The 16,022-nt window shown below is 40.1% G+C and overlaps 1 protein-coding gene across 1 annotated transcript in view; it reads left to right on the top strand.

Moving 5' to 3' along the window:
• Window positions 1-293: 293 nt before the first annotated feature.
• LOC311601277 (putative protein SSX6) overlaps window positions 294-16,022 on the top strand; it is a gene marked incomplete at its 5' end in the record, with an annotated part of 44,186 nt that continues 28,457 nt past the window's right edge. Inside the window, 4 exons of the mRNA XM_084788648.1 lie at window positions 294-359; window positions 854-968; window positions 1,310-1,408; window positions 2,715-2,764. Coding sequence (XP_084644774.1) covers window positions 294-359; window positions 854-968; window positions 1,310-1,408; window positions 2,715-2,764 — 330 coding nt within the window. The remainder of the gene's footprint in view (window positions 360-853; window positions 969-1,309; window positions 1,409-2,714; window positions 2,765-16,022) is intronic.

The raw sequence follows: 16,022 nt of genomic DNA, 5'->3' as shown, positions 1-16,022 counted from the left end.
AAATGGGTGGGAACATGCTGTTTCTGCCAAATCCTACAACATTCTCTTTTCTCTACAGTTTAACAGGGAACCTAGTCAGAACAGTAACTGACCCATACTCAAGAACTCAGAGTCACTTCATACATGCTGATAGAATCCTCCCTGTTACTAAAAACTACATCTCCCAGACATCTCCAGTACATTATTCCAAGTTCTGAATGTGATTCTCCCTACACACTATCTTCCTTTTCAGGACATTTGGCCTTGTACCTGGAGACAATCAGTATCTTAAATATCACGCTGTCGCTAGAGTAATGAGGACAGACAGTTCCTGTAAAAAGAGCCCTCAGGATATTTGTAAACCAGAAAACATGTCCAAGGTGAAGTGAGGATTGCTCATGCTCATGGGCAGCTTAACAACCACGAGCCAATATATAAAGTTTGGAAGTGGGAAAAGAGTCACAGGATACAAGGAATAGTGTCTCCACAGCATAGACAGAAGTTTCAAGATCTCTCTCTCTCTCTCTCTCTCTCTCTCTCCACACACACACACACAAACACACACACACTTTCAGTGTGTTCTTCTACAGCAGCCCTGAAGATATCAGAATGGTGATCTGGACGAAGTTCATTTGATGACTGTCAGACATTTGTAACTGTGGGGGGAGAAAAAGTAGCCAAGACTGAACACCTCTGGTGTTCTTGGGAAGAAGCTGTTGCTCTGTCTCTCATGTGGTTTTTACAGAGTTCAGAACAGAATGTTTTGAGATTCTAGGTGCACCACAGAGTTCTTGTTTCAAAGAAGGAAGTCTGGGCTAAATGGTACACATGTCCAGCAAAGTAGCTGTCAGAGCTTCTATTTTCTCTTTTCCAGCCCTTCAAGGATATTTCCAAGTACTTCTCAGAGGAAGAATGGGAAAGGCTGACCAAATGGCAGAAAAGTACCTACGTGTTTATGAAAAGAAACTACATCAGAATGACAAGCCTAGGTAAGAGTGTTTGTTTGTTGAGATAATACTGGTGTTCCCCAGTCTCTTTTCATGAAAAGGCTTCATCTCATCATGTAGCATGTTCTTCTCCCATATTTTTTTCTTCATGAGAGAAAGGTAAAGGCACTAACCGAGTATCCTGCTCTTTTTCAACCTGTGCAGAGGTGACAGCAGAGACCAGCCACCATAGGGTTCAAACCTGCAGCTTGAATTTTCTTCGCCTGAGGATTCTTGGTCTGCAGGACCTTACCATCCAACAGTGCTGCATCTTAGCACCTTCTCTGTATTTCTTCTCTTTTTTATCTGTTAAGTTTAAAAAAAAGCACTTTGCTTCCTTCCAGGGGTCACAGTTAACCAACCAGTTTTTATGCGTGGAAAGGAACAGATCACAGAATCTCTAATGAAAGAATCTGATGAAGATCATGGCCAGGAAAGTGAAGGTAACTGGGCAGGGAGGGCCTGTGGAAGATTGCCTTTTCAGTCAAATTCTTGGAGATGTCACAGACACTGCTTCCCTTCTTCAAGTCAAGGTTGAGTGGAAAAGTGTTTATTCAGAAAACTGCATAGAGGGGATTGAGATATAAAATTCTAAAATATTTTTCAAGAACGTGCCTTTTAGGGATAGTGAGTCAATGGCAACTGTGTCACATGTTCAGGTGGGATAACACTGTCTTGTATCCTATTCTAAACAAGGAGAGACACACTACACAGAAAGAGAAAGATGAGGAGAGAGAAAATGAAAAGGGGGAGGGAGGCAAGCAGAGGGGAAAAGAGAGGAGAGGATCTAGCTCATTTGCATGTCAGGGAATAGACCTTCCATAAGATAAAAAGGTAAATAGTTTAAGAATCTATATCCTTGTACATTTGAAGAATATGTATAATCAGGAGACAGAAGTCGAGATGTGTTCGCTTGCTCTTTTACTCTAAAATAAGTTTTCTCAAAAGAGTCAGAATGCCCTATGTCCCACAAACCTGTCACTCCTCAGGAAAGCAGGCCAGATGTACAGCACTGTAAGTGACCTTAAAGCCGAAGCCTGGTATTTAAGTACAGCTTTTGATACTAAATGAGAATTATTCCACTGTGTAAAAAACAGTAACACTGGGCTAAAACACCCACACTTTCTCCCACAATTAACACCTGAAGATTCACTCATTAAAACACGAACTCTGGTGCCCCATCTCTGACCACGTCCCCTGGAGGTGGAGACCTGGTGGTACTCAGAGGAAGGATAGCAGGCTACCAAGAAGAGACTTGATACCCTATGAACATATACAGGGAGAGGAGATCCCCCTCAGTCACAATCATAGGGGAGGGGAGTAAGGGGAAAAATGGGGAGGGAGGAATGGGAGGATACAAGGGATGGGATAACAATTTAGATGTAATATGAATAAATTAATAAAATATAAAAAAATGGTAAAAAAGTAAGCCAATTCTTTTCATTATTCTACAAGTATAAGTGTAAAATATTCAAATGTTTCTGCAACCTATTTAATGCTGTGGGGGAAATAAAAATAACATACTAGAATAGGATAAGCTGTGATGAAGCTTAGCTCACGTTTTATAAAGTAATGACAGTGGGAACTTTCTGAGCTGAAATTTCAATGTACAAGTAAGGCTTTAGTAAAGAGAAGGAGAAGCCATGCTCCACTTCTCCTCCATCAATGGACTGTAAACATTCATTCCAGCCTGAATTTTGGAAATATTTGCTAACAAGTAACACCTTCTAACTTGTCACTCTCCTGTAGATAAACATTCTAAGTGGACATTTGGCAAGGCAAAGACAAAAGGCCTGAAGGTGGGTATTGTTTCTTTCTTTCTTTTTTTAAAGATTATATGATGTTTATTAAATGAGCATGGGGAGAGAAGGAAATGGGGGTACGAGAGAGAGAGAGAGAGAGAGAGAGAGAGAGAGAGAGAGAGAGAGAGAGAGAGAGAGAGAGAGAGAATAAATGAGGGAGTAGAGTAAGAGAAGGGTAAGAGTAAGCGAGAGGGGCAAGGTAGGTCTGTCCTTTATACTGGGCAGAGCCATGCCCCCATGCAGGTAGGCAATGACATCACAGGTAGGCAGACTTGAGCAGAATTCTAACATTCCTATCTTTTCCTCTAATTAAAAAATGAGGAACATTAGACTGTTTTATATAAGATAAGTTGAAATATATAAATGTAGGTTCATTGGAAGCAGCTTTTGGCTGCCATGTAAAGGGAGAGAGAGAGAGAGAGAGAGAGAGAGAGAGAGAGAGAGAGAGAGAGAGAGAGAGAGAGAGAGAGAGAGGGAGAGGGAGAGCGAGAGCGAGAGCGAGAGAGAGAGAGAGAGAGAGAGAGAGAGAGAGAGAGAGAGAGAGAGAGAGAGAGAGCAATAGCAACAAAATGCCCAGATTATTTAGTGAAGGGGAAGGAAAAGCTCTGCCCTGAAAGTTCAAGGTGGAGGGCAGGCTATGTCAGACATGTCCTGCAGCAGATAGGGACGGAGGAGTGCTGGGGGAACCTGGAGCTGTTTGTCCTGGAGCACACCATTTCAGCCTTTTACAAATAGATAAGGGGCGAAGTAATCATCTTAACTACTTTCTGCTGATAGTAGGGTGGTGATAGTGGGTCAAAAGGCTGAAATATTGGCCAGGTTGCAGAAGAATAGGCTGTAGATTTGCTGTCCAGGGTCTGAGAGCATCTGTGGCTAGGAGGGGCAATGCAGGCCCAGCTAGGAGGAGCAATGCAGGTCTAGCTGGTATGATCTGTGAGGTTGGACAGGAGCAGTTGTGGGTAGCTGCTTTGACGATGTCCCAGATGTAGGAAGTCTGGCAGGATACTGGAACATGTATGTGGCAGAAGACACCGTTAGTAGGTTAGGGAGAAAATTCTCCTTAGGTGTACATTTGAAACTCTTGGGAGAGCAGAGAAAAAAGGCTTGAAAATAAGGAAAGAGACAATGCTGACAATGCTTGAAAATTTTGGGAGAGCAAAGAAAAGGTTTGCACATGGGAAGTTTCCTTCCATCTTACCCTAGGAAAGGCTTGAACATGGGAGAGCAAAGAAAAAGTTTGTGTATAGGTAGCTTCCTTTCATTTTACCCTATTGCTGGCAATAATTAAAATGGTTTAGTTTTGAATCTACCCAAGTTTGGTTGCAGAGGCATGTAAGCTTAGAACCCCTTAATGTGGACATAGGGATTTGAAATTCTCCAGAAGGCATCACAGAGTAGCCTGGAGAAGCAGCAGATGGACTGTTTTCCATGGGACAGTAGAGCCAGTAATCCGTTAAGGCATGCCCCAAAATGGATCGTGACTCAAAAAGAAGTGGTGCACAGACTGTTCCAGCTGCTCATCAGTACTGGACAGTGACCAAAAGGGTGCAGCTCAACACCTGAGCTGGCCCTGGGGACACAGTCCACCTAGTACTAGGATTTTGTGGTGGTGGGCGTTGGTGGAGAAGGCAGTGCTGGTGGGGGCAGCAGGGCGGGAGGAAGTAAAAAATGTCCTAGTTGGAGGTTAGCGAGAAGAAACAGCCACAGTCATGTAGACTGGGCTTGTCAACTGGTGTCAGGTGCAAAAAAGTAGCAATTGGGTAGTTAGGGAGAGGTGAGTCCCCAAACCAGTGAAAAGGGGGAGGAATGCCACCCTCTAAGATAGGCAACAGGTGAGAAATTAGGCTGTTGATTGACAGAACCTATCTAGATTCCATTTGACCTGAGAGGTGGATTTTCAATAGCTTACAAGAATCATCTTAAGTTAATAAGGGGGAGATAAATTTTAGCAGTGTGAAATACACATTGTTAGACATGAACACATTGTAGGAAAAGGCAGTAGATATATAGTGCAGTAGAGGCTTGGGAATTGAGCTTTGTGTTAAAAGCACAAATACTCTTTGTGCTTAGGAAAGGCAGAAGCCTCATGGAACTTTTCTGACACCTGTGAAATGGGAACACAGGGAGGACAGAAATCTCCTGTAGAGCAGAAGGCAAAAGCTCACTTTAGAATCAGTATACATCATGAAAGATGGGCTTCTTCCCTCTATTTAGAAGACTAGAAGTATATAATTTGAGTACAATGAGAAACATTTTAAGAAAAAAGACAAACAAAAGGAAATTTTAAATCTTGAGCTTGGAACAATAGAATAGTACAGTGGAATTTTTTTTTTACCATAGTTAGACTAATAAATCAGAGCTCTGTTGATCAATAGGAACACTCTGAACAGTTTTTTTTGTGATTCTTTTTTTTTCCTCCTTTATTAATTTATTCTCGTTACATCTCAATGGTTATCCCATCCCTTGAATCCTCCCAATCTTCCCTCCCTCCCAATTTCCCCTTATTCCCCTCCCCTATGACTGTTCCTGAGGGGGACTACCTCCCCCTCTATATGCTCATAGGGTATCAAGTCTCTTCTTGGTAACTTGCTGTCCTTCCTCTGATTGCCACCAGGTCTCCCCGTCCAGGGGACATGGTCAAAGGTGAGGCACCAGAGTATGTGAGAAAGTCATATCCCACTCTCCACTCTACTGTGGTGAGTGTTCTGTCCATTGGCTAGATCTGGGTAGGGGCTTAAGGTTTACCGCCTGTATTGTCCTTGGCTGGTGCCTTAGTTTGAGCGGGACCCCTGTGCCCAAATCTGCCTATCATAATGTTCTACTTGTAGGCTTCTAGGACCCTCTGGGTCCTTCTACTTTGCCTTTCTCCCATGATTCTCTCATCTAGAGTCCCACTAGAATGTCCTCTCCTCTGTCTCAGTTTCCTGGTAAGTGAAGGCTTTCGTGGGACATGCCCCTTGGGCTAATATGCAGATATAAGTGAGTATATACCATTTGAGTCTTTCTGCTTCTGGGTTAACTCACTCATTATGATCATTTCTAGCTCAATCCATTTATCCACAAATTTCGGGAATTCCTTGTTTTTAATAGCTGAATAGTATTCCATAGTGTATATGTACCACAGTTTCTTTATCCATTCTTCTATTGAGGGACACTTAGGCTGTTTCCATGTTCTGGCTATTATGAATAAGGCTGCTATGAACATGGTTGAGCAAATTTTCTTGCTGTGTGCTGGAGCATCTTCTGGGTATATTCCAAGGAGTGGAATAGCTGGGTCTTGAATAAGCCCTATTCCCATTTTTCTGAGATAGCACCAGATAGATTTCCAAAGTGGTTGTACTAGTTTGCATTCCCACCAGCAATGAAGGAGTGTTCCTCTCTCCCCACATCCTCGCCAGCATGTGGTGTCGCTTGAATTTTTGATCTTAGCCATTCTGATGGGTGTAAGATGGAATCTCAGCGTTGTTTTGATTTGCATTTCCCTGATGATTAAGGAGGTTGAGCATTTCTTTAAGTGTTTCTCAGCCATTTGATATTCCTCTGTTGTGAATTCTCTGTTTAGTTCCATGCCCCATTTCTCGATTGGGTTATTTGGTTTGGTGGTATTTAATTTCTTGAGTTCTTTATATATTTTGGATATTAGACCTTTGTCAGATGTGGGGTTGGTGAAGATCTTTTCCCAGTCTGTAGGCTGTCGCTTTGTTCTCTTTACCATGTCACCTGCCTTACAGAAGCTTCTCAGCCTCATGAGGTCCCATTTATTAATTGTCAATATAGTACTCGAAGTTCTAGCCAGAGCAATAAGACAACATAAGGAGATCAAGGGTATTCAAATGGGAAAGGAGGAAGTCAAATTATCCCTATTTGCAGATGATATGATAGTCTACATAAGCGACCCTCAAAATTCCACCAGAGAACTCCTACAGCTGATAAACACCTTCAGCAAATTGGCTGGATACAAAATTAACTCAAAAAAGTCTGTAGCCTTCCTATACACAAATGATAAGCTTGCAGAGGAAGAAATTAGGAAAACTACACCCTTCACATTAGCCACAAGCAATATAAAGTACTTAGGAGTTACTCTTACTAAGCAAGTGAAGGACCTGTTTGAAAAAAATTTCAAAACCCTAAAGAAAGAGATTGAAGATGACATGAGAAGATGGAAGGATCTACCTTGCTCATGGATAGGGAGAATTAACATAATAAAAATGGCCATCCTACCAAAAGCAATCTACAGATTCAATGAAATCCCTATCAAAATACCTACACAATTTTTTAAAGACATTGAAAGTTCAATTCTGAACTTCATATGGAAAAACAAAAAACCCAGAATAGCTAAAACAATCTTGTACAATAAAAGATGCTCTGGAGGAGTCTCCATACCTGATCTCAAACTGTACTATAAAGCAATAGTAATTAAAACAGCATGGTACTGGCACAGCAACAGGCCGGTTGATCAGTGGAATCGAATCGAAGACCCAGATATGAATCCACACACATATGGGCATTTGATTTTTGACAAAGAAGCCAAATCCATTCGATGGAAAAGGGATAGCATCTTCAACAAATGGTGCTGGTCTAACTGGATGTCTATGTGTAAAAAAATGCAACTGGACCCATATTTGTCACCTTGTACAAAACTCAAATCCAAGTGGATTAAAGACCTCAACATAAAACCAGAGACACTAAATCACTTAGAAGAAAAAGTGGGGAAGAGCCTGGAACATATTGGCACAGGAGACAACTTCCTGAACAGAACACTCTGAACAGTTAATACAACAATAGCATAGCATAGCAACAGGAAGAAAGAAAGCATCCTTTTAGACATGTTGACCTTCATAACTTGCATTTACCAACTTAAAACACATTTTTAGACCTTCTAACATTTAACTGCAAAACATCTTCTCGGAAGCTTTAAGAAGGTGAAACTGCTGTAAGTATAGACTGTCCTTTAGCTAAAAGAATGGGAACAAGGTAGACTGTTTCTAGACCTGACAGTTAAAGTTTAGTCTCCTGCATATGAAGAGGGCTAAGAAGGTATCTGAAGCGTCCAATGATAGAAGTTGGCTGTGTGACTATGTGACTATGAATATGAGGTTAAAATAGACCTGTAGTGTTACCCTGGGTTTGGTGAGGCTGCTGAATCTAAGAGCCATCTGCACTTCACCAGGTCAAGTTGCTTGAAGGCTGGGAGTGTCTACAGCGCTCATGCTGGTTGAACCTCCAGTGGCTGTGCACAGAGGACAAGCCTGCTTGTGAGCATTAACATCCATAGGCCAATTTGTCAACAGGATAGGCTATGGGACCAGTGTCCCATTCTGCCTGTAGCAGCTGTGAGACCAGTGTCTCCTTTTTGGCTGCATCTGAAAGAGGTCCCTGGCAGAGCTGGCTCAGGCTGGACCCCAGTGGAGGAGGCATTGAAGACCTCTATTTCCTTCCCTCTGGGGTATTGGCTAAAGCCTGGAATATAGTTTTAATGTAACAGAGCCTGTTAGGAAGGCTACTCTAGGGTTTTAAAGATTTTACCAGTTCCTATATTGGGGTTCAGGAAACATCCTCAGCCTTTTATTTAAGATGGCAGCGAGACTGTAGTTTTGTCTATCTTAAGAATATTTAAATAGACAACTTTGATTATAGTTTGTCTTAAAACTTAAAGACTAAGACTTTAGGCTTTATCCATGTTAAGTTGGAGGTTAAAAACCATAAGCACAGTCCAAAAACACAGTCCATAAAAAGAAAGCATAATTTTTTTTGTATAATCAATAACATTACATTTAGGATGTTGTAAGACAGTGATTTAAAACTTAACATTGTAAACAAATAAATATTAATACAGCAGAACATTATAGAATAATTTAAAAACCATATCAAACCCATTAGCCAGGAATGGTTGAATCCAAGTTAGCTAGTGACAGGAGGAACAACATTTATTTACTTGTCTAGGAATTAGTAAAGACATAAATTAGAAACAAAAACATTTTGTATCAAGATAAAAACACATCCAAAGCCATTGTACATTTTCTTTTCTTTTTAGCAGAAAAATAAATCAAAGACAATTTTTATTTTGTAAGAGTATTACTGGAACCAGTCACTGCATGCAGGGAGTTGACTCCACCCATGGCCTGCCTGAGGGACAGGAGGGACTTAGGGAGCAGAGACTGCACATGTACATCTCTAGTGAATAGCCCACAAATCTGCATTGGGAAATGGGGAGTGGCCAGGGCAGTGGCAGGAAGCAGGCGGCAGTCATGGATTTGCCCTTAAAGATGGCAGTTAGCCACATGTTTGACCCGAATGCTCTGTCCCCTCTATCCTGAACCAACATGGCAATTGTAAGGGTGGGCAGATTTGAAACGCTATGAGGCTATAGTGACTCAGGCTGGCTGAACGCAGTACAGCCAGGGAAGCAGTGGGCTCTCTGTTGACCCTGTCTCATCCCATCCAGGTTTGGCCCATCTCTGTCCAAAGTCCCGTCCTGTCTGGGCTTTGTGTAGTCCGTGCAGCAGGAATAACCCAAACAGAGATATGTCCAGGGTTGGGTGAAGTGGGAATAGTGGCGGAGAGGGTATCTACATGCTGCCAGTTGGTGGGATGTGGCCATTGAAAGTCACTCTAATAAGAGTGTATGACTTTCACACGAACTCTGGTGCCTCACCTTTGACCATGTCCCCTGGAGGGGGAGACCTGGTGGCACTCAGAGGAAGGACAGCAGGTTACCAAGAAGAGACTTGATACCCTATGATCATATAGAGGGGGAGCTAATCCCCCTCAGTCACAGTCATAGGGGAGGGGAATAAGGGGAAAATGGGAGGGAGGGAAGAATGGGAGGATACAAGGGATGGGATAACCATTGAAATGTAACAAGAATAAATTAATAAAAATTTAAATAAATAAATAAATAAATAAAAAGAGGGACCTAAAATTAATCACACGCTGTGATTGGCATTTGCTTACCAATAATCTGGCAGTCTGCTAGTCCATTTCTGAGTTCACCGCGAACAGAGCCATTAGGGGGGAGGTGCAGCCATGCAGCAGAGTGAATCACCTGCTGTGAGAGAAAGTGCAGCAGCAGAAATTTGTCTCAGCTTAGAATCACAATCTGAAGGCAGGGCGGTGATGGGTTAAGACAGGAATGAATGGGGAGTTAGAATGATATTTGGAAGAATGGGGTTCAGTATAAAGAATTCCAGACTTAAGTTATTCATGGAAGAGCCTTTTTTTGCACAGGGCCACCAATTTTATGTATGAGAATAAGATAAGAAGACAATAAGGTACTAGATGCCAGATATTAGATTATATGAGGTTTATTAAATGAGCAGGAGGAGGGAAGGAAAAGGAGGAGGGTACGAGAGAGAGAGAGAGAGAGAGAGAGAGAGAGAGAGAGAGAGAGACAGAGAGAGAGAGACAGAGAGAGAGAGACAGAGAGAGAGAGAGAGAGACAGACAGACAGACAGACAGAGACAGACAGACACACAGACAGACAGAGAGGAAGAGGAAGAATAAGAGGGAGAGTAGAGTAAGAAAGGGGTAAGAGTAAGAGCTTGTTTCTTTCTAGAGGACTTGGCCACATTTGTCCCTCAGTTTATAATCACATTGGTGAGGAAGGAAGATATAAAATGCCCAGCTCCCACACCCTTCTCATCTCTTTATTTTCTTCCCTTTTCCTTATAATTATGTTTTCTATTCTCTCTCCTTACTAGTTTCTACTCCTTTCTTCTACTCTATTTTTCTCCTTACTACTATTATATCATAACCCAGACTATTGCAATGCATTCACGTGTTCACTGGTGTCTAGGGTCCATGTGAAGCCTCCCATAAGTTAGGCTGATACTTCCATTCTAATGCCTATTTTCCAAGAAAGAGGCAGGACCTGGTATCTGCTCTGTAGAGGGTCTTTCATATGACTGAAAATGATAGGGCTTTCACTGTGAACCTCTCTCACTGCAATCTCCTTCAAAACATTCTCTATCGCTTCGATTCTCTGATCCACAGTCCCACAAAGAGGAACCCTCAAAGGAATCTTTTTACGACATGGATGCTTCCACTGTTGTGGAAACCAATATTTTCTAGATGATTTTAATGGACCTGGGAGTTGGTGGCTAGCAAGAAGACAGTTGAGAATTAAACTCAAAGAACCCTATTATTATTATTCCACTTAGCCATATTTTTAATATCTTATCAGGTCTGTGTGAGATAATGACACTGAGACTTTTATAGTGTATGTAGGGAGATTTATCAAATCAAAACATACAAGAAACAAAAAATAAAGTATTTCTAAGCTAGAATCTTATCTTTTTCATCATGTTCTACATGCATTCTCTACACCATGAATAAACAAGATGAAAGATATATAGCTAAAAATTTTTGACTTATGACACCTCTAGACCTAAGTAGAATTGATATAGGTGCACTTTGTCTATTTCCAGAGGAGGTGTTCTCATCTGGATTAGGTGTGATGACATACCTGTTACTACACTTTTTGATGCCTAGATCATTGTGCCTCATTTGTTTATATTCCTTTCCTTACATCATCTCCACACACAATCCTGGTATACACTGTTCTCTTCCTTCTATTTATTATTTCATTTACTTTCCAAATGGTGTTCCTCAAGCAAATGTACAGAAGACATATATTTCTTAGAATCCCTGTTTTCAGACACTACATATTTCTCCTTTCTCTTTCTTTACCAAATTTTAAGTATGTCACATTCCCATTTTTATGAGCATCATTTAACTTTTCTTAAATATTTTTATGGAAAAGGGATAAAGAACATTTTAGTGCCAGAAATATGATTCATTTAGTCAATTATTTACCCTCCTAAACTTCTGAGTTCTTCTGAATTCAGGCAAAATACTGAGATAATATTCCAGATGTGAGGTAGCACACAAATAATACATGAAAAGGACCTACACATCAACACTTTGTCTTGGAAGAGGGTCCTGTCCAGGCTCTATTGCTCAAAACAATTTAGAGACAAATTAACAGTTTCTAGCAGAGAGCCAAAGAATTGTATGCCATTAATAATTTACCTGGAAAGTGAGAGACGTATTATTTAGTGTTGTCTATTGCCACTGTTTAATTGTACCTGCAGTGTAAATACTTGTTTGTTCGTGTTTCTGCTGAGTAACCCTAATTAAATTCATTTGGTTTTCTAACATGTAAGTAGATATCCAACTGGTTGAGATGTGGAAGGCCACCAACATGAGATGGAGGCAGTCAAGAGAGGGTAATAGGTTGTTAATGTTTTCATAAAATATTTTATATATCTTTGAAATTTTCATAAAGAAGTGACATTTATGTTCATAAAATTTTTAATAAAGTGAATGAAATGCTTTGTAAGCTCTAAAGCACTGAAGAAATGCTACTGATACATTTTACATTTCTCCTCTAACATTTGAAAGAAGCAGGAGGAGGCAGCATGGGAAAGAAACTACCAAAACAGTACCAGGTGCACAGGTCTTGGGAAGTTCTAAGAGATTCCTGAACACTGAAGCAAAAGCCGATGGCAGCAGGTGAGAGAAATCAATGGGAGAAATACCAACTTAGCTTTCCTGGATCTGTTCTATCATGTTGTCTGAGTATGTGGCATTCTGCACAAAGACAGGATGTACAAAGCTACCATCACTGTCTCAGAAATTAAAACAGGACTTTGCAATTATGCTCTAACTTGCTAACTTGCCCCTCATCTAAAAGCCACATGGCACAGGAGAAGTCTTCTGTATGTTCTTGTCCAAAGGATATAATTAAAGAGCTACTGTTCATAAACTCTTTTAAGCTTTTTGCTGAATCCAAGTCACCCAACAACTTGAGAATTGCTCATATAATTATCTCTATAGGAAAACCTAGACTATGAAATATAGACAGGAGAATGTTCTAGTGAGAGGTGAGATAGGAAATCTATCTGAACCTGACATTGTGTGGGGCAGATGCTCAAAGTTGAAACGGCACTTGGGCAGTATTGGTGCTGCTGTAAAGTCAGACTCTCTGAGGCAGATAATGGGCTGGATCATAGAGAAGAGCTATATTCCTGGGAATGGGATAGGTCATCTGCTCACCTGATAAAAATGGAGACGGACTCTTCTCCCCAGAACTGCCTCTCATTTAGCAACCCTTCCTCATATTAGGACCCAATAGGAATCATGAGAGTGCCAGAAAACAAAGACTGCAAAAAATCATATTGTAATATTTGAAAACAGTAGTGATAATGAAAAAATGATTGACCTGTAAGTGAACTCTTGGCACCTTTTCTTTACCCTTGACATTGAAGATTATTGCTATGGTATAGTTCTTTGTTCCCCCAAATAATTAATATAATATAATCCTTTGAGGTATAACATTCAGGCTTATTGAAACATCCCATGCTTTTTCTATTCCTATTATTTATATCAGAGTTCTTTCCTGTCTGTGGTGCACTAGGTTCCCAAACTTCAGGTCAGCTTTCAGTTTGCAGGCCAAGTAGGGGTCATATTAGGTAGTCATTGTGACCTAAGTAAAGGGTTTATTTGGGAAACTATCTCTGAGTTGGGGCAAAAGAGAAGTATGTAAGCTTTGCTAGGCAGGAGGATGGGTTGATGACTGAATTTTCAGTGGTAGGAGGAACCATTGCACAATTCTTTTTCTTCTCTCTCCTTGTCTCAGCCCATAGCAGTGTGAAGAGCTGATAAGAAATTGATGGTCAGTCAGGATCACAGAAAGCAACTCTGGAATGCAAATTATCAAATGAAAAGAAAATTCCTCACAGTGAAGATTTAACATCAGTATTCTTACTCTGCGCCAAGCCCATTCTGAAGCCTTTTCTGTGTTTGCTTGCTTGCAGGCCTGCTGGGGTTTGTGTTTTGTTTGTTTTTTGGTTAAGATTTATTTGTATTTTCATTTAGGGGTATACATGTAATTGCCATGCATGTGTATGCCACTTAGGTTTGGGTTCTTGCAGAGATCAGAAGAAAGCATTGGATCCCTTGGAAAGGAAGTTAGGGATGGCTGTGAGCTACCCGTTGTGGGTTCAGACAACTGAATTTAGGTCCTCGAAAAGAGCAGCAAGTGATTTTCACTGTCAAGACATCTCTGAAGCTACCAAAGCCTGGTATTACAATGTGGAAAATTGCTTAATAGTTTTTAAAAAACCTCATTATAAACACTGTATCACCATTGTTGTAACTTTGTGCTACTCAGTAAGCATTGTTTTCACTATTTGTGGAGTACTTTGTTAGCACTACTCTCACTGGGTGTCAAGCACTGTGTTAACATTTTTCATGCTCTGTGTCAAACATTCTGTTTCTATTGCTTTGACTCTATGTCAAGCATTCATAAGTATTACACGTACCAAACACTGTATGTGAAACTTGCTCTTACTCCATGTAGAACTCTGACAGCATTGTGTTTACTCTGATAAGCACTCTTATAGAATTTTGCTTACTATGTGGAAAATATGTTTGATATCTGTATTTCATTGAGCAAAGAATAAATATAAAGTATGTTGTCTGTTGTTTTGAAACTATTTTAGAATCATATTCTATCAATCATCTTCTGTATTAAAGTACTCTACCCTTCTCTTGCCAAAATATACACATTGCAAACAATGATCTTTTGTAATTAGGGAGAGAGAAGGAAGGAGAGAAAGAAAAGAAAACAAACCACCATGTACAACTATCATCTGCTCTGTTTCACATGAAATGTGTCTGGGCTATTCCCTCTCACTGTGTTTACTAGTTAGTACATGTTGCACAGGGAAAAAACCTATCCTTCATTGACCTGAATCAGTCACTGTCACCTAAAAGGTGTATGTAAAAGTTTCCCAATGATGTTTTCCCCTTTTTTTGTTATGCATATTTGCACATGTGTTTATTCATGACTAATTCTTAGAAAAAGTTGATGCACAACAGGTGTTATATATTCAACAAGCATCTAATGAACATGATTTGTATGCTCCACATCACCCTAGGTCCTTGAAGAATGGTTTTCTGATGAATATTTGGATTGTGACAGTCTTCTCCTAGTATGTACTTGCAAAGTATAGAGATGATTAAGTGAAAAGGACTCTTATTTTAGAATATAACATTGTATGTTGGAAGAAATGAAAGTCTCTCATGACAGATGATATGTACACTGGTGTTACCAGTGTTATAATGAATTCTCTCATGTTTGAAACTCTGAGTTCAACCCTCAACACTGAAAAAGAAGAAATATTCCAATGGTCTTGAAAGAATATATACAGATGCAGTCATTACTGGTGCAATTTTGACCTTGCTCTCACACAGCTTTCAAAGATGAAAATTTGACTTTCTCATCCTCATTTTATAGGAGATGGATACCCTGGTAGATATGAAACATCTAGTCAGATATCCAGAGATTATCACCCAGAGAAATACAGTAGTGGAAATCATTGCATGTCACAAATGCTGAAGAAGACAAGTCAGGAAGGGACAAGTGAATTTACCAGGATACATCCTTAATTTCTGGATACAGGATGTTGTTTCATTTTCTCAGAACATGAAGACTGAGGTGAGGAAAGGACAGGAGGAATAGTGTAAGGAAGACAAGGTAGGATAGAGCTAGGTGTACTGTGTATGTAGAAGGGTGTTGCCTTCACAGCAAGGTAGAGACTGGGACAGGTGTGGATTATCACTTTATTCTCCATACAATTATGGGTGAGATACTTTATATTTGACTCATGTTTCCTTCTAGAACATAATATTTATGGATGGATTGCCCAACACAGGAATAAGACTCAAAGAAATGTTGCATAGATGCTGAGAAATCAGAGAAAACGCTTTTGAGAAGAAAATATATTTTTGCTGTTTTGACTCATTATCATTCTCTTTCATGATCCCTGACAGTTTCCTTGAGTGGGTTAGCTTCATGGAATCACTAGAATTTATACAAAGAGATTGTGGTGTCTCAGTACAGGGATTAAGTTTCCTAAAACAGACACTGGCATTTATCTGATTCTTTCACACTTGTCATTAGGGAACACAAATCAGTGACTATTATTTGACTATAGGCCAAAGAATTAAAAGAATTTTTGCCATGTGACCCCATTTGCAGTATCAGTTCTTCCTGGCTTTATAGGCAAATGCCTTCCTTTAGATCATCCTGTAAATTATAGAGTTGACAAATTCTAAATTCTACAATTATCAAACCTGTGGGGCCCTATATATGTTTCTAAATAGAAAATTATTTTAAGTCATCATTTAAAAAGTAATATTGTGATACAAAACACAAGGAAACCAATCTGGTATTTACCTGAAAGCTTAA

The sequence above is a fragment of the Acomys minous genome, assembly GCF_964271855.1.
Source record: "Acomys minous genome assembly, chromosome: 7".
Classification (NCBI taxonomy): domain Eukaryota; kingdom Metazoa; phylum Chordata; class Mammalia; order Rodentia; family Muridae; genus Acomys; species Acomys minous.
The sequence above is the reverse complement of the archived record's forward strand: the minus strand, read 5'-3'. Positions and strand labels throughout refer to the sequence as shown.